The 27,505-nt window shown below is 41.4% G+C and overlaps 1 protein-coding gene across 1 annotated transcript in view; it reads left to right on the plus strand.

Annotated features, from left to right (window-relative positions):
- Limch1 (LIM and calponin homology domains 1) overlaps nt 1-26,025 on the plus strand; it is a 305,943-nt gene extending 279,918 nt beyond the window's left edge. The window contains 10 exon segments of the mRNA XM_042678042.1: nt 931-1,011; nt 4,154-4,246; nt 5,110-5,214; nt 6,325-6,452; nt 7,812-7,944; nt 9,222-9,325; nt 11,813-11,890; nt 13,427-13,535; nt 15,699-15,801; nt 23,089-26,025. Of these exon segments, the coding sequence (XP_042533976.1) occupies nt 931-1,011; nt 4,154-4,246; nt 5,110-5,214; nt 6,325-6,452; nt 7,812-7,944; nt 9,222-9,325; nt 11,813-11,890; nt 13,427-13,535; nt 15,699-15,801; nt 23,089-23,114 (960 nt within the window). The 3' untranslated portion in view covers nt 23,115-26,025.
- The last annotated feature ends 1,480 nt before the right edge of the window (nt 26,026-27,505 follow it).

Here is a 27,505-nt window from a genome sequence, read left to right on the forward strand (position 1 = left end):
TAAGTATCTCCTTTTGGGTTTTTTTTTTTTCTGGTCATTGGGGCTTGAACTCAGGACCTGGGCACTGTCCCTGAGCTCTTTTGTCCAAGGCTAGTGCTCTACCACTTCAAGTCACAGCTCCCCTTCTGGTTTTCAGATGGTTCATTGGAGCTAAGTGTCTCACAAACTTTCCTGCTTGAGCTGGCTTTGAACCATGATCCTCAAATCTCAGCTTCTTGAGTAGGTAGGATGACAGGCCAGTGCCCGGCACTATCTCACTTTAAGAAGAAAGATGGTGCATTTTGTGTGACTTTAATTTATAATATAGTTGGTTATCTTAAAGAAGATTCAACCAAATAAGATATTTAAAAGACAATTGGTCTTCAGAGAATAATTTCATGCTGCCAGGCCATTGAGGAGATGGGGGCCATGATTCTATGAGATTGTCATGAAGTCTACAAACCAAATGGAAAGTCAGAAAAGCAGACTCTAAAGAAGCATTTAAATGGATACAATGGTAGAAGTTAATACTCAAATAGACATTTCTGTGGACATTCAAAAAGTGAGATCTGTGGATCATTGTTAGAAGTCAGCCCAGACAGGGAAGTTGTGAGACTCTTACCCCCAATTAACCATCAGGAAACACCAGGAAACGGAACTGTGGCTTAAGTGGTAGAGCCCCAGCCTTGAGAGGAAAAGCTAAGGGTTAGCACCCAGGCCCTGAGTTCAGGCCTTCAGTACTGGCATAGAGACACCAAAACATGTCACAGATTCACACCAGCATTTTGGTGCCACCAAAGCAGACTTTAACTATGCAAAGCCTTCTGTTCCTGTGACCCGCGGGACCAGGCTGGAAACTATTTGCCTTCTCTTCCTCTGGATGGTCTGTGAGGATGTGTTCCCTTCTGATCCTGAATGTTTTCTGTTTTGTTTTGTTTGTGTTTGGAGCAGTTTAAGTTCTGGGCATGGGACCCGGAAGAAGAGCGCAGACGACAGGAAAAATGGCAACAGGAACAGGAACGTTTGCTCCAGGTAGGACTAGGTGTACCTCATTACCTTTTCCTCTTGACAATTCTCTCTTCGTTTCTGGTGCATGGAATAGATTTTCTAGGACAGGAAGCAGATAGAATCTGATGCATGAGTCTGTAGATTCAACAGTGTCCCATAACTAATTCTTCCTGCCAAAAGCTTCTATGGTGAAGAGAAAGGAAAAGTCTTCACATTGACATGCGGAACACCTCCAAGCATTGATTAAGGATCAGTCTGCCCTTTTGTTACCTTCTTAGTCACTAATTTTCAGTGACAAACTAACTGCAAGAATGAATTACCCAAAAGCTATTTAAGGGCATAAAGGAAGACTAAAATCTGGCCTTTGTCTAGTTCCTTAAGTAGAAATCTGCTCCATCATTGAGTAAAAGTAGCTGGATTATCAATTCTCTGGGACTCCTGGGAGGAAATTTATCTTGCTCTTAATTCACATCTGTTTCCTGGATTAACAGGGCTTCCCAAAGCAACATAGTAAGTTAAAACCTAATCTATGTTGAGTACTCCAGATGTGGCAGGAACTGCACTTGGCACTAGACATCATTCATCTAACTTAATCCTCATTCAACCCTTCAAAGTAGTCTGATTGGTCCTCATTTACAATTACACAGACACCAAGACTCATAAAAGTTACATTAATGCTCCCGAACTCACACAGCAAAGAGACATTGAGCCTAGACTCAGATCCAAGTCTACAAAACTCTAAAACCCATGCTCATCTCACTATTCTCCCAAAGCATTGAAGCAGCCAAAAAAAAAAAAATCCTAAAGGAGAAGAATTCAAACTTTATTAGCTTTGTTGACTTTCTACTGTGTGAAAAGTGATGCTTAATACAACTGTATTTTACTTACTTTTTCTTCAATTTATTGTTTCATCCTTTTGGCTTAAATCCAAGGGGTAGAGAAGTAGTTTAGAGAGTTGTAGTGTGGCATTTATTCTGAAGTTAAGGCTGGCACCTTTGAAACACTCCGCAAGAAGCCGATTCCCAGAGCTGTTGGGACTGCGGGGTTCATTGCGAGCCCTGGCTCTCTGCTATGGTCTTGGAAATGAAGTGCTTGCTCCCTTGGCTAAGTGCTGAACAGTCAGAAGTCACACATGCTCCAGAGGAAAGAAGATGGGCATGCTGTGTATGTTCTATCTTCCAAAGGTGGGCATGCTTGCTTGCAGTCACGGACAGCTGGCCCGTGTCACTCCTGCCCTTACCTTACATGGCGACATTATGATTTTGTAGGCTCTGGTGTTTGTGAGAGAAAGAAGGTATGAAGGTATGTGTGTGTGTGTGTATGAGAGAGAGACAGACAGACAGACACAGAGAAACAGAAACTGAGACAGAGAGCGACAGAGACGGAGAGAAGCTACATCTCGGTTGATGGAGGTGCCAAGAACTATTGGACCCAGAAGTGTAACTTGTCAGTTTCAATTGTTTATTAGCCTTGGTATCATTTTTAAGTCTGTTTTAAGTCTATTGTGAAAAGCTCTTGAAGTCCACTCTAAAACTTCCCAGCGTTCAGTTTGGGTAATAAGTTTTCACATGGGTTGACCAATTTGTGGTTTTGCTAGAATGTTTGGAAAAACACCAGCCTGCAGACAACCCACGGAAGGAAGTCCTTTTGTTCCTAGGATTGTGGCATAACATAGCATTCCTGGAGGAATCTCCCTACCTTCCCCAAGCAGAGAAACAAGCAAGTGGGTCTCAGCCTCAGAGAGGATTGCCAATAGATGATGGCGTGTGTGTGGCACATACTCATGACTCTGTCTCCATTTCTCAGGATGCCATTCCCAAGGCATCTAGGGTGTCAGTTCTCCTTTCAAGCTTTACTGTATTTTTATTTATTTTGTTTCTTTTACTCGTACTAGTTTTAACTCAGGACCATGACACTCTGACTTAGCTCTTTCTGCTCACTGCTGATGCTCTACAACTTCCTGCTCTTTGCCAGTTTATTGGAGATAAGAGTCCCTTGGGTTTTGTCTGTCTGGGCTGATTCTGAACCTCCTGAATAGCGAGGATTATATGTAGGCGAGCCCTTAGCTCAAGCTTTGATTGTGTGTGTGTGTGTGTGTGTGCGTGCACACACACACACACACACACACACACACACGGGTGCACACATATCATTCTTAGAGCTTAAACTCTGGGCCAGAGCCTGCGCACCATCCCTTAGCTTTTGTACTCAAGGCTACTATTCTATCACCTTGAGTTACAGCTCTACTTCTGATTTGTTTGTGTGTGAGTAATTTGAGATTAGAGCCTCACTGACTTTCCTGCCCCAGCTGGTTTTGAACCATGACCCTCAGATCTCAGCTTCCTGAGTAGCTAAGATTACAGGCATGAGCCACTGGCACCAGGCTCAGCTTTGATTTTAATCTCTATTTATTCATTCCTTCCAGTCAGCTTCTCCAGGGCTCCAGTCACACTTCTTATATGGCCTTATTGAAAGTATTTTTCTTTTATCCCCCCAGAAGGGCTAAGTGTTACACCGTTTGTGAACACAAGCATGACAGCTGTGGTGTGAAAGCATTTCCATGAGGCTTTTGAAAAGCTGCTCTTAATTCAAAAGTTACCTAAAGCTAGGTAGATCTCATTGTGCTAGTGATCAATGGAGTCAATTCACTGATTATCTTCTTGTCCACTGTTCACCTTTCTGCTCTATCTTGTAAACTTAGTGTCTATACTACAGTGTATTGACTTCTACCAGCATCAGTGTTTTTTGTTGTTGCCGTTTCCAGTGCTGAGGATCAAACTTCGAGCCTAGGCAAATGTTTTACCTCTCAGCTACATCCTCAGCCCAGCAATGCTTTTCTGTTAATGACGTGACAAAACTCAGCGAAGCTAAACTGTTGGTTTAGCCTACCTAGGACAGGACCCTAATTAAAGATTTTTATTTCCCTTTCCACAAGCAAACCTCTACTTTTCTATCTAAAGAGCAATTCTTTAAAACACAAATAATATAATTATAACTGCTCTCCACTGGATTTTTATGTTCAAACTAAAATGTAGGAATTGACTAGTTTCTGAATGTTACAAGAAGACAAGTCTTCTGGTAGTTTAGAAGAATAAGAAGAAAAAAATCCCAATGATATTATGCCATAGTCAATGTCAGACACTCTGCGGCCACTGTGCAATTACAGGAGAGATACCAGAAGGAGCAGGACAAGCTGAAGGAAGAGTGGGAGAAAGCCCAAAAGGAGGTGGAAGAGGAAGAGCGCAGATACTATGAGGAGGTAGGAAAACCCTAGGACTGTCACCTTGCCATCCCAATTCCTCAGTCTCTCAGCACCTTTTCTGTCTGTGCTGTGTGCGTGCGTATAGCTATGTCAGTGCATAAAGTAGAATCCCCCTCCTCCCCGCAATTGCTTTAAAAGAAGCGTATCATATAGGCTCTAAAAGACCACAGTAGCCTCAAAATATAAGTTGGGGTAAGATGTGTTGAGCCATAGTCAAAAAAACAGTGAAATTATATCTAGTCTCCAGTCATAGTCTGGTTCTTGATCTGCCTAAGAGAGAAGACATCAAAGAATCAATTCATTTGCTTATGTGTATATTTTTTTGTAGCAAGTCCATTTGATAATGAGCCAATTTTATAGGATGTTTGATTTCAAGGACAAATGAATATCTCCTTATTACAGACTGCATTCATTATGTAGCATCAAGGAGATTCATATAGGGTAATTTTATTTTGCTTCTTTACATTTTTAAATGAATAAACCAACCACATTAGAAAATTTGCAGTGAACTACATTTTATGTGTGTTATCTAAGCTTTGTTTATGATCAGTGTTGTGAATTTCACCTTCAAAAATAATTTTGTGCATAGTCAGGTCCCCAATAGCATTTTCAATTGGGTTTCTTGGGTTGCACTAATCCAGACTTTATTTCTCTAAACTCAGTGCTAACTGCTAACTTATTGTGCATAGCGAGTGCTACATGATTTGTAGTCTTTGAGAAAATAAGGACTTAAACAAATACTCTGCTTGTTGATACATGACAAATTTTGCTGCTTTTTCCCCCTGAATTTTCCTTCCTGAATTTTTTCTCTTAACAAATACAACTTCCTACCTTTCACTGATCCCATGCCTTCCCCTTAGGAGCGTAAGATAATTGAAGACACCGTGGTTCCATTTACTATATCTTCAAGTTCTGCAGACCAGCTGTCTACATCTTCCTCTGTAACTGAAGGTGGTGGGACAATGGTGAGACCACACTGGCTCAAAACCACCTGCAACACAATTAAACCTAAAGAGAAGTATCAAAACCACAAAGCCAGCTTCGCCATAAAAACCCTAGCAGCTTAACCATGACTAGTTATTCCTCTGAATCCAGTCACCTTCTACATGGCCATCACACCCATTAGTATTGTCACAGCCAGGACCAAATCATAGACTCCCTACCTGAGAAGCAGTAGAAGCATCATAATGTCAGACCTACTCAATCAGGCTAGCAAGATCTCAAGTAGAGACATATTCTGCAATGTCCTTCTCCCTGCCCAGCTCCTGGATCTCTCATTCCTTCATCAGATAATGCTGGGGATTGCTTTGTCATCTATGACAGCAACAGAGATGACCAAAATATGCCTTCCACCATCCTCCCTAACTGTGTCCTCTATAAAAGACTCCAGGTCGCAGTATCAGCTCCCGAGCCTGTGCTGCGGACCTGGCCGGTCAGTGTAGGAACCTTCTCAATAAAGTTGCTTCTAAAAAAAAAAAAAGACTCCACAAGAAATTCACTGTTGTCTCTGAGGGCTGGAAGGAGCTTAGAAAGCCTAGTCTACCTCCATATTGTCTAAGAAGGTCCTGGAGATACTGGACAATTGTCCGTAATCTGCAAAACATGAAACACCCAGACATTACATTATCCTGAAATAAGCAGTCCCATGGCTTCATTTTGAAAAGGGTTTTCTAACCAATTCTAACAAATTCAATGCTTGAGAGCTCCAGACACAACATAGATTCTAAATGGTTAGAAGTCACTGGAAACAGTTCACTTGGATGACTTGTTTCTACATGATAGGAAATAATTGAAAAATAACTAGTGGGACTGGAGGGTGGGTAGAAGGGCAGATGGATATGATAAATGCACTAGAGATGCCTGTATAGAAATATCACCGTGAGTTGCATCCATTTGTATCTTAACATATGTTAATAATTTTTTTTTAAATTGGAGGCAGATAAAAGTGTGGTGCTTCAAAAATAAATTTTAAAAAAAGGAAAAGATGTTTCAGGCATCCCCATGGCAAGAGGGAAATGTGTGTCCAGTGTGTTTAAAACATATATTCATTACTACCCTTGTGTTTCCCCCATTAGAACAAGATGGACTTGGAAAACTGTCAAGAAGAAGAAAAAGAGAGAAGTCAGAAGAAAGCCTTCCAGGGAGCTGACAATGACATATTGCTCAAGACCGAGGAGAGCGGTGCCCTGCAGGAGGAGGGCAGGTAGGAGCTGTACCAGGCTGTCTGAGAGAATTCTCCAAGCCTAGCTCTGCCCATGCTCTCCCAAGAAGCAGACGCATTGTGAATGCAAATCATATTCAGCTTTGAAATGATGGTTCCAGTAATACATTACATATTGCTTGAACATATTGTAATAGCTCTCAAGTCAGTGTCCTTATGCTCTTGAATATAAATAGCCTTATTTTGAAATAGGCAACACTTCTTTTTTTTAAATAAGGAGGAACGGTATAGATCATCAGAGGAGGTTATTGTCAATTCCAAGCCCTGTGCCTAAATATCAGTTACTAGAAATGACGAAGGCGGCTGAGGGGAGAGAGATTGATTGAAAAGATGCCCTGGTCCCCCCCTACTGTGGTTCTACTGTGCGCTGGAATTTGGCTGCTAGTATCCCCCTTTGGTGCATAGCTGATGGGTGTAGCTATGGGTGGTGATGGAGTTATTGATGCTCAATCATACCTGACCTGGAAGGGACCTGAAGAAAACCCAGTGTCCTTGATGAGACAGATGTTTACCCCTGAGGTCTGAGAGAGATAGATATCAGCAAGTATGCATGAATCCATGCGCATGTACGGTATCCCAGAGGGACCTGAAGACATAAGAGACTATGAAAATGGCATTTCAAACAGTGGCCCATGTGAAATACTATCTGGGAGCTGAGCTCTCCTGGTGAGGTTTTGCTCCCAGAATTCTCCTGTGTTTGTCAGTTACAATTTTAGGAGCAAAGGGCCTGTGGCTAGAGCCTGTGTTGTCTTTGGATGAGTACCTTTGCTTCCAGCTAACACAGAGTAAAGACTTTCTAGACTTTGAATGATGCCAAAAGACATTTTTATGTGCATTTTTGCTAGTTCTTCAGACAAGGATGCAATATGAATGTTTGCTAGATTCCTCCTGCCTCATCCCCAGAAACTTCCTCATCTGCTTCCACTCTCCTTTCCCAACACACAAAAACCACTGAGAGGCCCACAAATGACCACGGGCTACAAAGACCCTATGTGGCCCCAACTGATTTCCACAATTTCTCTTGTGAGACTCGGACAGCTTCCCATTTGCTCTGGCATCCCCTGAGATGAGTAGAATGGTGGGCAGTGCGAACAGAAGGGATCTTTTTTTTTTTTTTTAATTCTTTTAGCTTCTTAAGTTAATTTTTTTTAAAAAAAAAAGTGTAGTACTTTCTAATCTTTTAAATCTAGTTTAAAATTTTTTTAAAAATAGAATAAAGGACAAGTCAGACTGTCATTTATCAGATTGGATTTGGTACTTCCAGACCTTAAGGGACTGGACCGGTGAGTTTAATCCAGTCGCTTTCCTCTTTGTGCTGAACTATGGATGTTTCTTTAACAGCCTGACTCCAGGGGCCCTGGCTCACTCTGCAAACCCCATGTCAAAAGGAGTCCATGAAGACCTGGATGCGGAGGCCGGGACCCCACCCTGGGGGATGAACCCACAGCTAGCTCAGGGTAAGAGTGAGAAGAGGGTCCCACCTAGTATGAGCCACAACATTTAAATTATTAAAAGATTTTCCCCCCACACCCTACCCCACGGCCACTAGGCACACACTCTGCATAGTAACGAGGTCCCGATGAGGCCTGAGCCGATATTGGCACTTAAAAAAAGATATAACTGTACAGAAAAAAAAAATTGATCTTCGTAAACAGTGCATTCTAAGACTTCCACAAATTTTCTCCCTTCTACCATTGGATCATCTAACCATCCCCTCACATAACTACGGAGAAGTGGAATCTGCACAGCCAAGTTGAGATTTGGGTGCTGGATGGCCAGGAAGGTGCTGACAGCTCAGCTCCCCATACCCCTGGTTCACACCGGTGCCTCCTACTTGCCAGACTCACTCACTGTAGTAAAATTCAAATGCACTGGTATTCCTTACTGAACAACCAAAGGCTGCACGCCACTGATCTCTGGAATCGTTCCTGGAGAGTGGGGTGTTCCCATGTCACAGCCATGGCTCAGGGCTCGTTCAGGCTGGTCCCTCATTGATTCTGCAGTTCACACTGATGGGTTGTTAGCAATTTCACTATTTTACTTACGTTTGTAATGTTGCTTGTGTACTACGAAGGGACCTTTGAGAACACTGGCATCTGGTAGGCACTTCTTGACTGAGTATAGAGATAGAGAGATTATACGAAGAGGGAGGGTGAACTGAAAGGAAGAAGTGACCGTGATAAATGTGTGCATAGCCAAGGGAAATTTGACTGAGCAAATAGACCTATTTTTTTTTTTGTGGTAGAGTTAACAAACTTGTCCGTGTGTGTATTTATGTGAATTGATGATCACATAAGAGCCTAGATGTGTGTGTGTGTGTGTGTGTGTGTGTGTGTGTGTGTGTGTGTAGAGCATCACTCGGGTGCCCTATGAGTCTAAACCATATCATAGTTGGTATGATCCATGAGTTAATGAAAGCAATGGGTATTTCTGTGTGTAGAAATGATGTTCCAAGTTACAATTGGATCAGCCCACATTACAATCGCATCCATGCAAGTTTGCTCTCTTCAATGTGTATGAAGCCAGTATCTTTAAGTATCGTCATTGTTACATCAGATATATCAGTGAGGTGAAAGATTCTGGCTTCAGATCTCCTTGGCTTCCAGAATTAATTCACTCTGGGCCTCTCCAACCACCTTGTGCCCACAGCCCACAGGGAATTGCTGTAACCCGGCAGGCTTTAGTACTGTAAAGAAAGGTGACTTAACTAGAGTTCTTTTCTTGATCTCAGGTCTGCCTCAGCATCAGCAGATATCAAGCCCACCAATGCACATGTCAGAAGATGTGAAACCAAAAACCCTCCCTCTGGATAAAAGCATTAACCATCAGGTTGAGTCTCCTGGTGAACGGCGGAAGTGAGTAGACAAACAAGATGCACATGGACTCCTTTATTTTTAAAAAAATTGACATAGAAGGAGAAAATATGAAAATGTGTGAATGGCCAGTGGTTGGCAGCATTTGTGTTTTGTCTACACTTAATCTTATTGTCAAAGTAGCAAATATCTAGGAAAGGTTTGGAAGTACAAATTCACGCTGAATTTATCCATTGATCAAAGGCATATTCTTAACCCACAAATCTAAACATTGGAAAACACATCTCTTATATTTGTTACTTATTTGCATTAAATTGTCTTAGAGCTTGTAGTCACACGTTCTTTCAAAAAAAGATATTCTTAGTCTCTCCTAATCTTACCCATTTTTATTAAGCTAGCTGCTTAATTCTGTGAGGCCTGGATTTTTACAATAGTAGTCATTCTGCCTCCGAAGCACTTCGGTTTAATAGGCACTGTGTTAATGAGCTCACAGACATTTCAAGTATGAAACACTTATTAATGCTTAATTCATTTTATTGTTAATATTAGATATTATAAAAATAATAATGATATTGTTAGTGAAATGAAACAGTATTAAATATTAGTTTGATGTTTAGTTGTTAGCATTCAATTAATTATATGAAGTATTTCATACATTCACTCACTGAACCCTCCCAATAACTTTATGAGATTCTTTTCATTTTATGGTGGTGAAATTTAGACACGTTAAACAATTTACCCAAAGCAACTGGCTGGCAAAGTGGTAGAGGAATTCACTCATCAGTTTACTGGAAGATCGTATTTAAGCCAGAGGTATGCTGTAATCACCGTTCCAAGAATATAACATCCATTATGCTTTCACCCATCATCTACCTCGAGCTAGGCGCCGGGATTCAGGTTTCTGCTCTGCCACTTGCCCACACAGACCTGTGGGCAGCTTCCTTCATAAACAGGTGTGGTAGCAGCGCCTTTCTCATAGGAGTTCAGGCCTAGCAAACAGCAAGCACTATGAAGCATAGCTTAGGTGATGATGAAAACCTTTGTGATTGGGGAAAACATTCCATTTTCACCTCATTTTTCTTGTTAGGTTTTCTTTTTCCTCAATTCAATGTGTTAGGCCTGTTCACCTTAGTTTTATTTCTAGATGTCTAGGGTGCCAGAATCAATAGAAGCAGAAAACACACTTTGATGTTATTATCTGTTATTATGATTTTAAACCTTTTTTAAAGCAACATTACTGACACTTGGGGACGCTGTAGGAAAGTATAATGTTTTGGAAAGGTCAAGACCTGTTTGGGGGAGGGGTGTAGAGTGGGGGGGCCCACAGGGTGGCCAGGAGGTATGGTGAGGGATCATGTTGAAAGCAGGAGAGAGGGATGTGTGCTTTCTTTACATCTGCATTGACACTCTGGTCTTCTCATTCTTTTCTGTGTTTTTCTCTTCTACCACTTTCTTTACAAATGAAGTCAACTTTTCAAAGCCTGAGCCCAGAACTGACAACCAGGCACCGGCATGACTCCCATGCTACCCGCTGCACCTGTACACCCGTGCTGGCAGCTTCTGCCTGGGGACCATTCTGATCTGTGGCTGCCTGAGGCATGCTGTAAACACGTCCAGCTAGCTGTGGCAGCACAGGCCTGTAACTCCAGCATGCAGGAGGTGAAGGCACAAGGATCATAAGTTTGAGGCCAGCTGGACTACATAACTAGACACTCAAAAATTAAAAAAAAAGAAAACTTGAACATCAGCCTCTATCACATGAATCCAGGGAACTGCTTGACTGAAAAATACCTTCTTTAAAACGGGCCCTGTATTTCTGGCTCTGTGTTTTCCCCGTGACCCTACCTGCCTTTTTTTCTAACCAAGTCCATAATTTGTATCTACTCTGCATACAAAAGCAGCTCCATGAACATCAAAAAAAAAAAAAGGTGGTTTTAAGTAAAGAAGAATTTAACAAGAAATAAAAATTAGAAAAAAAATCTTTTTTCTAATCAGCAACACCAGCAGGCATGCCTAGTTTTGATTTCATATTGTTGGTACTAGGCAGAATTACTATTTTTCTTCTTTAAAAAAAAAAAAAATATATATATATATATATATATATATATATATATATATTAGCCAGTGCCCATGCTCAGGCTTGTAATGTTCACTACTCAGAAGGCAGACATCTGAGGATTGCAGTTGGATATCAGCCTGGGCAGAAAAATACACGAGATCCTATCTAGAGAAAATACCAGACTCAAATCATTGCTCAGGTGGCAGAGTGCCAGCCATGAGCAAGAAAGCTGAACAAGAACATGAAGTTTAAAGTACTAAAGGAGGAGGATCGTGAGTTCCAGGCCAGCCTATACTGCCTATGAGACTGTGTCTCGAAAGGAAAGAAAAATTAAGAACAAAATACTACTAGAAGACTCTGTGGTCTCTGATTGATTTGTCAAGGAAGTTTGGGGTCCTTTCTTTTTTAATCTAATGAGTTTGAACTTCTCTTAACTTGTCATAATTTGGGGCTCCTTTACCATGTTGCAGGAAAAGCCCTCGAGAACACTTCCAGGCTGGGCCTTTTTCCCCCTGTTGTCCTACCCCTCCCGGACAGTCACCAAACAGGTACAAGAGGTCAGCACACCTTCCTGGGCTGATTTCTTCCATCTGCAGCTTGCCAAGTATCACCTCTTGGCATCATGACTTATGCCAAGCATTAGCCATTTTGAGAGATCCATCCATCCACATTTCCTCCCTGCTCCCCCAAAGCAAGATGAAAGAAAACACCCCTCAGCCTGAAGTGGAAAAAAAGCCAAGTGGGTAACGTGGGCACAGACATGGCCATAGTAGTTTAATTACATTGTGGGAAACTGCAGTCTAATAATAAACCACCGGAGAGTTGCTGGGCTTCTCCATGGGTGCCTTTCGGCGCCCTTCTGGGTAGGATGGGCTGTGGCTGCTTGAAAACCAGGCAGAAGCTATGTGAAAGCCAACGCTACTCTTCTCTCTGAACCAATTGGAGCTCTCTCATGATCACTTCTGGCTGTTAGTTGGGCCCCATGATGTCCTTGAAAGCTGTCTGAATTTCCATCCACCGCAGAGACAAATGACTGAGTACTTAGAGGTTTTCATTTGATGCAGGAATTTTATTTAACTACTAGATAAGAGGGAGATGGTCATGAACGGGGTTTGATTAGGACATCTCCCCCCCCCCCTTTATGGTCTTCCTTTCCGTGTTCTCTGCCCTCTTGGCTTTCAAATCGTATCGCATGTTTAAATCCTGTCATTCCCAGAGCTTTTCAGACAATGAGGCATGGTTGCCATGCAGTCTTGGGTCTAGAAAGGCTGCCTGAAGGGCATAGCCATCTGGTTCCAGATGTGTTACTGACCTTGGCCTCTTCCTGATACCTCTGCCTGTTACCCATTCTGTTCTATCACAATTGACTCTCTACTTATGAAGAAAAATCACTTTTTCCTTGATAAATGAAAAGAAATGTCCTAAAGCAACATGAGAACCTTAGTAAAACTAAACATGATTGTCTTTTAGGGCTTGTCATAAAAAATGCATAATCAAGCCAGTGCTGGTGGCTCATGCCCATAATCCTAGCTACTCAGGAGGCTGAGATCTGAGGATCACGGTTCAAAACCAGCTTGGGCAGGAAAGTCCATGAGACTTATCTCCAATTAACCACCCAAAAAAAAAAAAAAACGAAAGTGGAGCTGTGGCTCAGAGTGGTGGAGCACTGGCCTTCAACACAAGAGCTCAGGGACACACAGCACCCAGGCCCTGAGTTCAAGCCCCCCAACTGACAAAAATAAATGGAAATAAAACATATGATCAATATAGTGAATCATTCCAAAACTGCCACACAAACTTCTTGGAATAAATCACAGACACACACACACACACACACACACACACACACACACACACACACACACACACACACACACACAACTCAGATCCTGTACCACAGTGGAAGCCAATTGTATTCAATCTAGCCATTGATTGCAATTTATATATCTAATACCTTCTTTCCTATTCATTGTCAGTTGATTCTCATTTCACTCGTGATAGAAGCATTGGAAGCGACCCTGTTTTCACTGTATATTTGTTATCCTAGAGTAAAATGGTGCGGTTATGTGTGTTTTGAAATGCAGGTCAATTAGTGGGAGGAAGCTGTGCTCTTCCTGTGGGCTGGCGTTAGGTAAAGGCGCCGCAATGACCATCGAGACCCTCAACCTCTATTTTCACATCCAGTGTTTCAGGGTACGTATGCATGCCGCTTCTCGCCAAGGATCATTTCATGTGGGTTATTTGTTGTTGTTATTTGGGGGGTTGTTGGTTTGTTTTTTGGCTCCTCCTGCACTGAGAAACACCTGGCAATGGAAGGCTTTTCTTTCTTATGAGGGAGATGTATGTGTGGCCGTCCTTCAGGGTCAAGTTCTCCCATCCAGAGTCAGGTCAGAAGCACCAACGCAGATGTCTGTAGTTCATCCTTACGGAGGTGTTCCTTTGCTAGAGTGCATACTCCCGCAGGGGGCTGAGGAAGGGATGCAGGGCGGATGATGCCTGAAAAGCTTTTAAGACTCAGCATGTGGGTTTGGAATTAACATCTTTGTTGTTTCTTGAATTCTTGGGTTGTCACATCGCAGGGGATTTAGTCATTGGCCTATGGAAGGAAAAAAAAAATCTCCCATTGTTAAGTGAGTGGTTCTAGCTATTTGCAAAATGTAGCTTCTGGAATGAATCTGTGTTCCATCTCAGGTTGAGTGCCACTCACTCTGTGAGGCTGCCTGCTCTCCTACCCTGCCCCTGTCCCATGCCTTGGTTCCCCAGGTTCCTTTAGAACCTGCCATGGCCCTTAGGATTCACTATTGAATTGTGTAATTCCCAGCTCCTCTCATAAACATGCAAGTCCATAGGGTGGAGCCACGCCACCCTTCTTGCTGGTCAGTTTCCTCTGTAGCCATCAGTAATACTTTTAGATGCTTGAATTACTGAATACACTGACAAGGAGGCTTGGGCTCTAGTACCGGCTCTGCTATTGAGCTAACCAGTTGATGAGCTAACCAATTTTACTTCATCTATGATAAAATAGGTAAGTGGCACTTTGTCCTCATATTTTCTCTTTGTTTCACTCAGCGATACTTTTCAAACTAATATACATAGGATTCTGAAGCCAAGCCTTCTCTTTTTAAAAATTTATATTTTAATGCTCTTTTAAGTACAAAGGGGTTTCAATTCAACATATCAATTGAAGCCAAACTTTCTGTCTCTGAGTAAGAGTCATTCATCTGCATAATGCTGAGCTCCTTTCTTTTTCCTCCTTGATTTTTTTTGTCCTACTTGTTGGTGATCTCCTTGGCTATAACGTAGGCTTGTAGGGCAGGGAATGTGGCTTAGTGGTAGAGTGCTTGCCTGGCATGCATGAAGCCCTAGGTCTGATTCCTCAATATCACATAAACAGAAAAAGCCAGAAGTGGTGCTGTGGCTCAAGTGGTAGCGTGCTAGCCTTGAGCAAAAGAAGCTCAGGGACAGTGCCCAGGCTGTGAGTTCAAGCCCTAGGACTGGCAAAAAATAAACAAAAAAAATAAAAAATCAATAAAGTAAGCTTTCAGGGTTTTAAAAAAAAATTCTACTTTGTCCATAAGCTAAGAGATTGGTCAGTGAAGTTATCCTCAAACCTAATCCTATTCTCTGCCAGGAATCACATGAAAGCAAAACTCACCACACACAAAGCACAGTGGATAAGGCTGGTAATGTAATTTAGATGAAGTCCCTCTCTGCCCCAGGTGGCCTAAGAGCCTGAGCCAAGGGTTCTCATGTCAAGGCTGGTGCTGGACCCACACCCTGTGCTACTTCCTCTGATGCAAACAGTAGTGTGTCTCCCACAGTCCCCTCTGTGCTCAGACCAACTTGGCTAAGTGGGTTTCCATTCCCAGGGGCTTGCTAGTCCAGGTATCTGCCGTGAATGTGGAAATACAAAATAGAAGCACTTCTTCCCAAGTAAGTCTCATCAGGAAGAACTTAGAAACCATGCTGGTAAGCCTCGAAAAGTTATTGAAAGTCAAGTTCCCATTGATCATCTATCTTGCCTGCTGGGGTGGAATCTGTTTTAAATGATCCTTGATTGAGAACTAGTGTATTATAAAAGTTAAGTTGATCGAGTCTGGGGTCCGTGCAAAACCACTGCCAGCATCTCACACGCAAGACAGATCCACTACTGTGTCTGAACCAATATCCTCTGTGAAATGTAAAGTCGAGAATAAAAGTCTCACAGTATGTTTTCTTTTGGTTGTGAGTTGGATCTCGAGATATCTGACACAACAAATGTGAAGATGGGAGGGCTGATGGTTGTGTTATTCCTGTAATCATGACAAACAAATCCCAATGCACCTTATAGCAGGTGTTCTTTATCCCCTCCTGCAGTGTGGAATTTGCAAAGGACAGCTTGGCGACGCAGTGAGTGGGATGGATGTGAGGATTCGAAATGGCCTTCTAAACTGCAATGACTGCTACCTGCGGTCCAGAAGTGAGTATGCGCTGCAGGCCCTGAGTGGAGTAGGTGCGCCCACATGCCTTCCACGGACTCAAGGGAAGGAGCCAAAGATTCCCTCTACCAGAAAGGATATTTGTCATTTGTTTCATACTTGAAGTTACTGCTCATGTGGATAAATTCTCTGGATCCAGAAGTATAGAAACACTACCTATAGGTAAAAACTGTTAGCGCCAGTGGCTCACATCTGTAATTCTAGCTACCCAGGAGGCTCAGAGATGAGGACCAACCAAGGTTTGAAGCCAGCCCGGTAGGAAAGGCTGTGAGACTCAGATTCTCCAATCGATCACCAAGAAGCCAGAGAAGAACTATTGCTCAGGTGGTATCGCACCAGTCTGAAGTAAAAGAGCTAAATTACAGAACCTGAGTTCAAGCAGTAGTATGAGTTACAAAGAAAATAAGCATGTACGTGCGCGCGCATGCATGCACATGCGCGCACACACTCACATACACACACACACACACACACACACACACACACACACACACACACACACACACACACCTTTGGCCAAATTTGAGACATCATTTGAATAATCACAAAGATCTTAGAGACCCAGAAGAGAGGCCTAAGGTCTGAAACATGATTTCTCTGTGCAGGCCTGTCTTCAGAGGACCAGCCCTTTGGGAGGTAATTACACATGAAGAATGGCTCTCCACTATGTATCAAATGTAGCACCAACTCCTCCGTGTCTCCACACCTACATTCAGGAGTTTCATTACTTAATTTAATTAAGTAATGAAGTTAAAAGTGTCTTGAACAACCAAATAATGGAGTCTACTTCTGTAGGATCCCGGCCTCCAATACCTTTGTATGTGATAAGATTTGAACAAATATTTCCCATCCTGGGAAATCACATCCTACTCCAGGATCTTCTCCCAAAGTGGAAAGACATGTTCCTCTTAGGACCACCAGAGGGTGCTATTGCCCAAATGCTGTTTAGACCATCTGAAACTAGACTACGGTTTTTGCTTCAGCATCCTTCCCTCAGATTTTAGAGTTCTTCCGGTAGATATGTTGGACATCAGGAAACCTTTTATTAAAAATTCATCAAGTAGCCAGGTAATCCTAGCTACTCAGGAGGCTGAGGTCTGAGGTTCTCAGTTCAAAGCCAGCCTGGGCAAGGAAAGTCTGTGAGACTCATCTCCAGTTAACCACTGGAAAACCAAAAGTGGCACTGTGGCTCAAGTGGTAGAGTGCTTGCCTTGAGCTGAAGAGCTCAGGGACAGCGTCCAGGTCCAGAGATCAAGTTTCACAACACACACACACACACACACACACACACACACACACACACACACACACACACACACACACACACACACACACACACACACACACACACACACACACCACAAATGCATCAAGTAAAAATACTTAAAAAAGTAGAGCTGGGAATGATAGTGCCTGCCTATAATCTCAAAACTCAGGAGGATGAGACATGAGGATCTTAAATTTGAGGTCAGCTTGGACTCCAGAGCAAGATCCTGTCTCAAAAAATAGGGGAAAACATAGATAGGTAGGTAGGTAGATAAATAGACAGATAGATATAGATATGTGTGACTATATCTATATATCATAGTGCAGAGTTAGACACTGAAATTCAAGCCTTTTTATTATTTCTCTGTTACTTGGTGACATGTATTTTACTGTCTTGTTACATGGTTTGTAAATCTACATGGCTAAAATCTAAGAAGAAAAATTGAAATTAAGTAGTTTTTACTGCTATGATTTTCATAAATTTAGGGAAATATATGCCTATTAATGAAATTATAGGACTTAAAAATCAAATCAAGCCTAGGTGATTTTGACCTAAGATACACATTTGAGCCGGGCGCTGGTGGCTCACACCTGTAATCCTAGCTATTCAGGAGGCTGAGATCTGAGGATCGTGGTTCAAAGCCAGCCCAGGCAGGAGAGACTGTGAGACTCCTATCTCCAATAAACCACCAGAAAACCGGAAGTGGCGCTGTAGCTCAAGTGGTAGAGCGCTCGCCTTGAGCTGAAGAGCTGAGGGACAGCGCCCAGGCCCAGAGTTCAAGCCCCATGACCGACAAAAAAAAAAAAAAAGATACACATTTGACTTGAAGTCAAAACAGTTCCAACTTAGAGCAGCTATTTATATCATATATTGTATATGACCCTTCCTTCCTTCCTGCCTGCCTGCCTGCCTGCCTGCCTTCCTTCCTTCCTTCCTTCTTTCCTTTCTGTCTTTCTGTCTTTCTGTCTTTCTTTCTTTCTTATGCTGGTCCTGGAGCTTCAGTCCCTGAGCTTCTTTTGCTCTGGCCTAGCATTCCGCCATTTGAACCATAGCTTCACTTCTGGAGTTTTGGTAATTCATTAGAGATAAGAATCTCATGGACTTCCTGAGTAACGACGATTACAGACATCAACCACTAGCTCCTACCATGATATTAATTTTTATGCCATGGATATTTTTTCTTTTTGATGGCACTGGAGTTTTATGGTGGAGCTTTCCATTTGCTGGGTAGGCACTGTACTGCTTAGCCAACCTTCCAGCCTTTTTTGCTCTTATTATTTTTTAGATAGTGTCTCTCTTTTTGTCCTGGACAATGAGCCTCCTAATTTATGCTTCCCGACATAGCTGGGTTGACAGATGCTTGCTTCACCAGCCTTTTCTGTTGGATTGGGTTTGCAAACAGTTTTTGCTTAGGTTGCCCTGGAACCACCATCCTTTCTCTCCCTACCTCCCTCAAAAACTGGGGTGACCAGCATGAGCCATTGCTACCTGGTGGTTGTGATAAAGTCTTGGCAACGTTTTCTGCCAGGGCTGACCTTGAACGTCAACCCTCATGATCTCTACCTACCAAGTAGCTAGGATTACAAACATGAGCCACCAGCCCTGGCTATCATGTATATACATATCTACACTATGGTATAAACAGTATACTGTGTAAGTGTTAAGTATATTTACCCATACTTATGCAAATATGTATACACATGTATATATGCAAATATGTACATGTAAGTGTGTATATTGCTTTGTTTTAAAAGTAGACCCTTTTCTCTGTTTTCAAAGTGATTTTTTCCCCTGGTATGGTATATAAATGATGCCTTTTGTTCAGTCTGGGTAAGCTGGCTGAATGCAAATCAAGGAACCAGAAGAGGGCACTGTTAGGCCGAAAGATCTGAAGATTTGAGAAATGGTCTGGGTTGGAGCATCTTTCACGGAGTCCGGGAAGGGTGGTGATGTACAACAGACCCGAACCTGCGTCTGGGTGACAAAGACCTACCTGCTTTTATCCAGCTTTTTTTTCCTACTGGGAAATTGGGTAGTTTGCTGTCATTTTTTTCCCCCCAGAAATTAGGTTTTTTTGAATCTAGGATAAGAATGTTTCTCTTAACATCTGCAACTATGAAGAACAATAACTGTTCTTACTGACCAATGACCACCAGTGTGGAGTTTCTCTAACAAGATGGAAAATAAGGCAGTCATTTAGAAGTAGATTACAGTTTTTTTTTGTTGAGTTTATATTTTAAATTCAGGAAAACAAAAAAAAAAAAGTCCCATTGCCTGTCTGCCTACATATCTCTGAAGAGATTCAAAAACAAGCGACACAGGGATAAGGGGGAAATGCAGTCATAACACTCGAACACATGTTCTATGAAAATGGGGAAATTCCGAGGAGGGGTTAGGTTGAGAAGGGATGGAGGAGAAGGATGAAAGTGGTGGTATTGATCAGGATGCATTGTATTTATGAACTTATTTGTTGAATGGTAGCCCCTTTTTACTACTTAAAGGAAATAATTATAATTTAAAAATCCACCCCCCCCAAAAATAATAAGCCAACAGAACAAATAAATAAGTATAAATGCCCTATAAGGTTCAGCAGCCTACCAAATTAAAAGTGAAATCTCTAGGGCTGGGAAGGTGGCTCAGTGGTAGAGCACTTGCCTTGCATGCATGAGGACCTGGGTTCGATTCCTCAGCACCTAAGCAGAAAAAAAGGCCAGAAGTGGCGCTGTGGCTCAAGTGGTAGAGTGCTAGCCTTAAGCTGAAGAGCTGAGGGACAGCGCCCAGGCACACGTTCAGGCCCCACGACTGGATCCCCCCCCCAAAAAGGTGAAATCTCCAATGTCATTGCTTCCTAATAACTTCTTGGGGACGAGATAGAAGGGGCATCTGGCTGTGGCACACGTACTCACATGAAAGCATGTGTGTGCAGGGTGCATGTACCTGGATAAGGGTTGGGTTTTAGTTCACAGAGGTGACCGTCCCAGGCATGGTGCCCTGTGCTTAGATTTCATTTTTGTTGCTTTCCGGTTAGTAGATCTTAGTAGTTTAATACATCTTGGGAATGTTATCATTTTGTCACATTCTTGCTCTTCTGTGGATATTTTGGTGGTTTCCTTTTTTCCGTATTATTTTTTAAATGTTCCGGTGAACAGCCGCATACACATTTTGATGAGTATGTAAAAGCACCCCCATCCGTAGCAAAGCTGAGTTCAAGGGCATATATAGGCTTTTGAAATTTTCAGTCATTATTGTTGAGAAGAAAATATATCCTCCCTGCAAAAATGTGTGAGAAAGGCCTTTCTTTCTCCATGATGTGGTGGCTCTGGATATCAGCATGTGCTTTTCTAAGAGCCAGGCGCTGCTGGATCACGCCTGTAATCCTAGCTACTCAGGCAGCTGAGATCTGAGGATCACAGTTCAAAGTCAGCCTGGGCAGGAAAGTCCATGAACTCTTATCTCCAATAAACTATTCCCAAAAAGGCAGAAATGATGCTGTGGCTCAAGTGGTAGAGTGCTAGCCTTGAGCACAAAGAAGCTCAGGGGCAGTGCCCAGGCCCTGAGTTCAGCTCCAAGACTGACCAAAAATATATACATATATATACTGATGTGTTGCATTTTTTTAAATTAGTACTGGGCGGAAATTGTAGCCCCAGGGTAGACCACTTACCTAGCATAGGTAAGAACATGAGTTCCATCCCCAGGACTGAGAAAAAAGAATTGTAGTCCACTAGGAGAATGAGGGAGAAACCTTATTGCTTTGATCTGCATTTCTTTAATGATGAGTTTGAGCCTCTTCCCAGGTATTTCTCTGATATTATCATTTGTCCCAGATCTGGATACCTGATCCTGTTGACATCTAATGTTTGCCTTTTCCAAAAATTTACGCAAGTTTTCCTTTGTTTTATTTGCTGCATGCTGCAATTATTATTAGTTTTTACTTTTGTGATTTATTCTCATACAAAAGATTTGCATTTGAGGTAAACTCTCCCTTTTTTTTGGTGGGTGGGGGGCTTTTTGAAGTCTAGGATCTGTAATTCACTTAGAAAGCCTTGATTCCAAAATATAAACAAACTTAGCTAAAATTTCCCCTAAACTTAGTTTTTCTTTTTAATATGTAAATATGTCATCACCAGAAATGTATTTAGGGATAAAAATTAGGTACATGTCCAGTCCTACTTTTTTTCCAGTTATCCAAATATGTAAATATCACTTAATGAATACTCCCTTGATATTTGCTAATTTAAAATGCTAACTTTTTCATAAATGAAGCATATATATATAGTCTGTTTCTGGATATTTTATTATGTTTTATTAACCTATTTATTCTCCATTATTTAATGGTTTTAATTTTTGTACCTTGATAATATATTTTAATATTAGGTAATAAATGGCCACATTTTCTCCAGTGTTTTTTCAAATTTGTTTTCCTTTCTTGGCTTCCAAGAAAGAAATATACTTTAAAAATGACTAGAGAAGCTAATAATTTGGCTAGAATAGTATTAATATCCTTGAACTGGTTGCATATAGATAGCAGATGCAATGAAAGAATCAGAATGGGAAAGAAATAGCATGAAATCATTTTTCTTTCATTTTGGTTTTTCATTTTACATTGATCCAAGTTGAGGAGAAAGGAGATGGATTGATGTAAAGGGTGGTTTACATCAAAGGCATTGTACGTGAAACAAAACAATTTCATTGTTGTAGAATAATAAAGCCTGAATATATAATCCTGTTTCCTCCAAGTAACTAGTCACATTTAAATGAAATTTTTCTCTGGGAGAGAAAAATAGCATTACAGCACATTAAAATGCAATTTCTAAAAGCCATGCAAACCATGTTTAAGTTGGTATGTAAATGGAAGTAGAAGTGAAAACAAATCACCTGTCAAGAGACAGGCCGTCTTGCGGAGCTCCTGCCATTTGTGCCTGGGTTTCTGATGCCTGGGCCTTTGTATGTATGTGGTGTTCTAGCCTGGAAATGCATTTACCACACTCTCTCCAGGGTCTTCCCATGTTGTGATGGCCTCATCCCAACTCATATGAAGGAGCCTCATATGAAGGAGAAGTCTTGAGAAGAATTCAGCAGGAAATAGAAAACTTAAGTCTTTCTTGATAGAGTTGCCAAAGAAAAGATGATACCCAGTTAAGTTTTTTAAAAATTGGATTTTCAGATAAACAGTGAATTTGTTTTTTGTTTTTTTGCTTTTTTTGGTCTGGTCGTGGGGCCTGAACTCTTTGCTGGGCGCTGTCCCTCAGCTCTTCAGCTCAAGGCTAGCACTCTACCACTTGAGCCACAGCGCCACTTCCGGCTTTTTTCTTTTTGTTTATGTGGTGCTGAGGAATCGAACCCAGGGCCTCATGCATGCAAGGCAAGCACTCTACCACTGAGCCACCTTCCCAGCCCCAACAGTGAATTTGTTATGCAACCACTTTTTAGTATATGTATGTTCCAAATATTATAGCCAGTGAATTTAGCACAGATATATCACAAATGTCACATGTGATATACTTGTGCTAAATATCTGTGTATGTGTTGTTTATATAAAATGCAGATTTTACTCAGGGTTCTGTACTTTTGATTGTTAAATCTAGCAATTCTAATCCTCTAATTTCAATGGCTTTCTTCTTAGAAAAACTAAAACCTAAAGAAACAGAGAAAAAAAATATTTTCTTGCTTACATACCCCCAGAAAGCAGTAGAAAGCTTGAGAGACATCATTTGCTTTAGGGGAGTCTCAACTGCACCTGCACCACCCAGGGACCCTGTGGTAAGTGGGTCTGAAATGGAACACAGGAGTCCGCATTGCTAACAAACTCCAGTTATCCCTGCACTGCATGTCCTGAGATCATGCTTTGAAGAGCAGAATGGGGCAAAGTTCCCCTCCCCAAAAGAAGAGATTTTAGCAGAGGCCATTGCTAACTTGGGAAGTTTTACAACATCTGAAGCAAAACAACAACAACAAAATGTTGATGATCTAAACTCATTCACGCTATCTTTTATCACAGGTGCTGGCCAACCTACAACATTGTGACCTGGTTTTCAAGCTTTGGGACCACTGACCATTTCTTTATTGGAGTGGCCCCTGCCAACTGCTTAAGAAAGGCCCAAGTTCAGGGGCATCTCAGCATTCATCTAACTTCGGAAAGGCTCCTCTACAAGATGCTATCTGTTCTTTGTATCACAGTGTGCTTTTCCTGTGGGGTTTTTTGTTTGTTTGTTTTTTTTGTTTTGGGTTTTTTGTTGATTTATTTTTGCAGTTGCACAGTATATACAAAAGAATATGGAATTGTAATGATCCCGAATAGTTGAAAGGTGTTAGTATGGTCAAACAGGCTCATGGTTTCAAATATGTTATTCTCTTCTTTGGGAAATAGCTAAAGGATGCAATAAAAAAAACTGTTACTTTTTAGTACCTGTAGAAAATAAAGACTTTATGTTTACAGAATTGAGCTGCAGAAAGTGCAAGCATGCCAATTTGAGACATGTGGTCTTCTCAGACAGGGGTATAAAATGAATGCATTTCAGAAAAAATTAAACATCACACTAAGCTCTTGTCTCTGAGCTATAACTTTGTTTTTAATACAAAGGCATTAGTCCTATAATATATACTGTAATCATCCTGAAAACATTTGTGTTGCTTACCTTTTGAGGTAGAAGGTATATTCCAATAAATTATTGCACTGTTAGTATTAGATTTTGTGAACCTTGGAAGTCATGTCATTAACATAGGCTGGTCCAGCAAATAAAGATGAACCCTTGTAATATCATAGACAAATGCTCTGGGACATTGCTCAAGGGTAGAAAGAAACCAGCAGGAAATATTTCAATCATCATTTCAAAATTTATTAGCAAATCTAGAAGGAAGTTTAATCTCCAAGAGTGGTGGGTCAGTCAGTGAAAGGCACAAGGCCCAGGATGCTTGCTTTCCTCCAAGCACTAGGTTAGGAATCCAGTAAGGGGCTTAATAGATGTATGGAATATGAGACATGGAGATAAGACCATCATGAGGAATGACCATTGTCTGCAAGTTCTCCTTGAAGACCTGAAGCCTGGGTATCCAAAGACAAGAATAAAGTCCATCCTAACAGAATCCAAATGGCAGGATGTGGAAAGCCCAGGATCCAACATGCACTCCGCAGGAACCTACAGCTTAGAGCGGGGCCCGGTCCACCATCTTTACTCCAGAATTTTGGACCTTGCTCTTGAAGTTGAGAAAGTCTAGTGGAGATCTGGTGTGATAAATTTCAGTTGGACAAGAAAGGAATTGAGTGACTACAAACCATGATAGTTTCCATCTCCAGGCTGTTTTGTGTTGGGTTTTTGTTTTGTTTTGTTTTAAAGACTGGGAAAAGGGGAACTATTTATTCTGCCTTAAGATGATGGCAAATAAGTGAAGAAGGTATTTTGTGAATGGAGACTATGGATACACTCCTAACAGACTAATATAGGCATAAGAAGAGATTGAGTAGATGTGTTACTGTTGCGTAAGCAATAATTTTTTTCCCATGTCCTACGGAGTATGGCTAGCAACTATTTATTTCTATGCTAGACGGTTCTTTGCATGTGGGTTCCATATAGGTGCAGAAATTTCCTCAGCTATTGGGGGTATTTTACACAACTACTTTGTTCATTTGGATGAACTTGTTGTTGGACTGAAATTTACACATCCTTTCATTTAAAAAATGTGCCTTAGAAAATGCAAAGCTGTTGCACATATCGGTGAGTATGGATGCAGTACATTGAACAAAATTGCAGCCACCTCACCCCTTCTTCGTGGAGGTGTTTGCTGTTTTACAGGAAAAAAAAAAAAAAGAAAAAGCCGAAAAAAAAGGAAAAATTAAAAAAGAAAAAGAACCAAGTTTTGAAAACTGTACAGATTAAAATAGGTCCAATATTTTGATGAACCACCTGCATGTTTTATTAACTATTTTGATAATGCGATGTTTACACTTGGCATGATGATTAGTAGCGTACTTTAACCAGAAACGATGCACAAACACAGGTAGCCAGTCAGAAGGCATTTTTCTAGGATCCTTTTTACATGTGGAACTCCATCCGTTGTGGAAGGAGGCTATGGACAGTGCATATCTCCTCTGGTTTCACAGAGCCATTTGTACGCATTTCTTAAGTGCAGACTCACTGTATGTGTATGGCAGCAAGCGTGAAGTCAGGAGAGATTTAAAACAAACCAAAACAACAACAACAAAACAAACCATCTCCAACTGCAGAACACACTTTCCCATCAGGACCGATACTCACCAGCACCGAATCATCCTCCGATGTTTTCTAAATTCTAATTGCCAACTCTTTCTATTTCTATTCGATTTCTATTTCATTTGGAGCCGGTTACGTGGCAGTTTCAGCAAACGGGAGCTTGTTTTTTCCATCGCAGCACAATGAGTATGATCTATTTCTTTTCAAATAATCTTTGAGGTCCTGAGAAAGCTAAAAAACATATATATACTCATCTCTGTTCAGCTCTAATGTAAATGTGTTTGTTTTAAAAAAAAACAGACAAGGCGAGAGATTTATTGTTCCTGAGGAAGTTTATCTGATTTTGTTTTTTTCATACTCCAAAAGCTTGTCCTATCTCTTTCCTAAGGGGAAAAAAAATGGGTGATTCTGTTTCTCACTAGCCAATTTTCATGACATTTCATCCTTCTTTCTAGGTAGTGTTATTAATGCGATACCTATTCTAGTTATCTATATACGGTTTAAGAGTTAACGAACTGAAAGATTCACTTCCTGTGTGTGGGTCCGTCCAAAAAGATGTAACTATTCTGGGTGGGCTAATGTTCTATATCAGTTAAACTAACTTTCATTTACAATATTTATTCTAAAATTCCTCTGAGAAATAGTAAAAACAATTAAAAATAAAAAAGTTGTCTAAAATGCAACAGCTTTTATAGTAAATGTACATTTATAAATAAAATACTCAAATCGATTTTGTATTTCATGCATTATCCTTGGAGGGGTGGGCGGGGTCTGTTTACTTACTTGGAGACCAGAGAGTCCAGTTGTTTGGGTAACTGCTGTTAGCTCAATGTTGTATGATCAGATGACGGCAGGGATGAGAATATGAGGTCATCTAAGGTAAACAGACTTCCAGCCAGTTGTCAGGAACTGCCTTGCAAGGAAGGGTTGAAGTGCCTCTAAAGGAGACAATCCATAACCAGAGAATCCTGGAAGTGTCAATGGAAGTTGTTGAAACAAGAGTGTCCAACCCAAAGTCCAGGAGTCCTACAGTGGCTCTAGCCACTCACCCCAGGACATGGAGGAAGAGAAAGAAGATGTATTATATGGTAGCCATGGGAAGATGGCATTTCAATATTTCTTCAGCCCTCTTCAGGGATACAGACATTGGCTTCAAGTTAAATATGGAGAAATTAGGGGTAGGAAATGGGAAACAATATGCTCCGTTAAAACAGTCTCAAGTCACACGTTATGGCCTGGCTGATTGTCAACTCGGTTCTGAACAGGCCTAGCTGGGCATCTGTAATTTCTGGCTGTTTTCTTTCCCATAGCAAGAGCATCACATCACCTGTTTGAGGGCCAATTTGCTTTCTTCCTGGAGCCCACGGGTGATTGTAAAGTGGCTGCAGCCCGGAGTGGCGCAGATCAAAGAGCATAGGTGCAACGTGGAGGCTGTCAGGTGTTTAGTGAATTCACAGCAAAGGCAGCTTTCAAGTTGACTCTATCAGAAACAACCCAAAGCTGGCCAACTTTTCCCCAGCCACTGGGGAAACACTCTGAAGTCCCTGAACCCTTCAATGTTCTCCACTGTCTCTAAGCTATATGATTGGCTTCATTCGTGGTCTTTTGCTTAGCTGTGCTGGGACTGAGCCTATACTGACACAGAGCTAGCCTGTCAACTCTTTGAAAAGTACACAAATATCTTGTCCTCTCCCCACCTCTGTAGGAGAGGATACTGACAAGCAAATCCCTGACAATTTTCAATAGCTTTCAGAGATGACATTACAATTGCTGCCACACAGTGTATTCTACCTCTTGCAACAGGTACTGAGCAGGGCAGTTAGTCTTGCTGCTGTTAAGGAAAAGTAGGTTGTGTTGTTGCTGCCATTGTTGTTGAGAGTTCTAATGGGTTCCCAGAGCCATAGTACCACCATTACTATTTAAATGAAAATCCACTCAACTAAGGCACATTACCAAAGAACTGTTACTTTATGAAGTCTATAAATAATACCTTCATTAAAAGGAATACATTTTGTCTCTGCTATATGAAACTAGTTACTTTCCATTCACGTTCAAGACCTGAGAACTCTTTTGAGTCATAAACTAGATACAGACTCAGTCCCTCAATCTTTGATATCATCTGAGAGCTGAGCTATGAAGAAGATGGCTGGATGGGTTACAAACTCAAACTGTTCTGCCTTATGAATGAGAACCAAAAGAGAGCAATAG

The sequence above is a fragment of the Dipodomys spectabilis genome, unplaced genomic scaffold (assembly GCF_019054845.1).
Source record: "Dipodomys spectabilis isolate Male_0828 unplaced genomic scaffold, ASM1905484v1 ptg000043l, whole genome shotgun sequence".
NCBI classification, from domain to species: Eukaryota; Metazoa; Chordata; class Mammalia; order Rodentia; family Heteromyidae; genus Dipodomys; species Dipodomys spectabilis.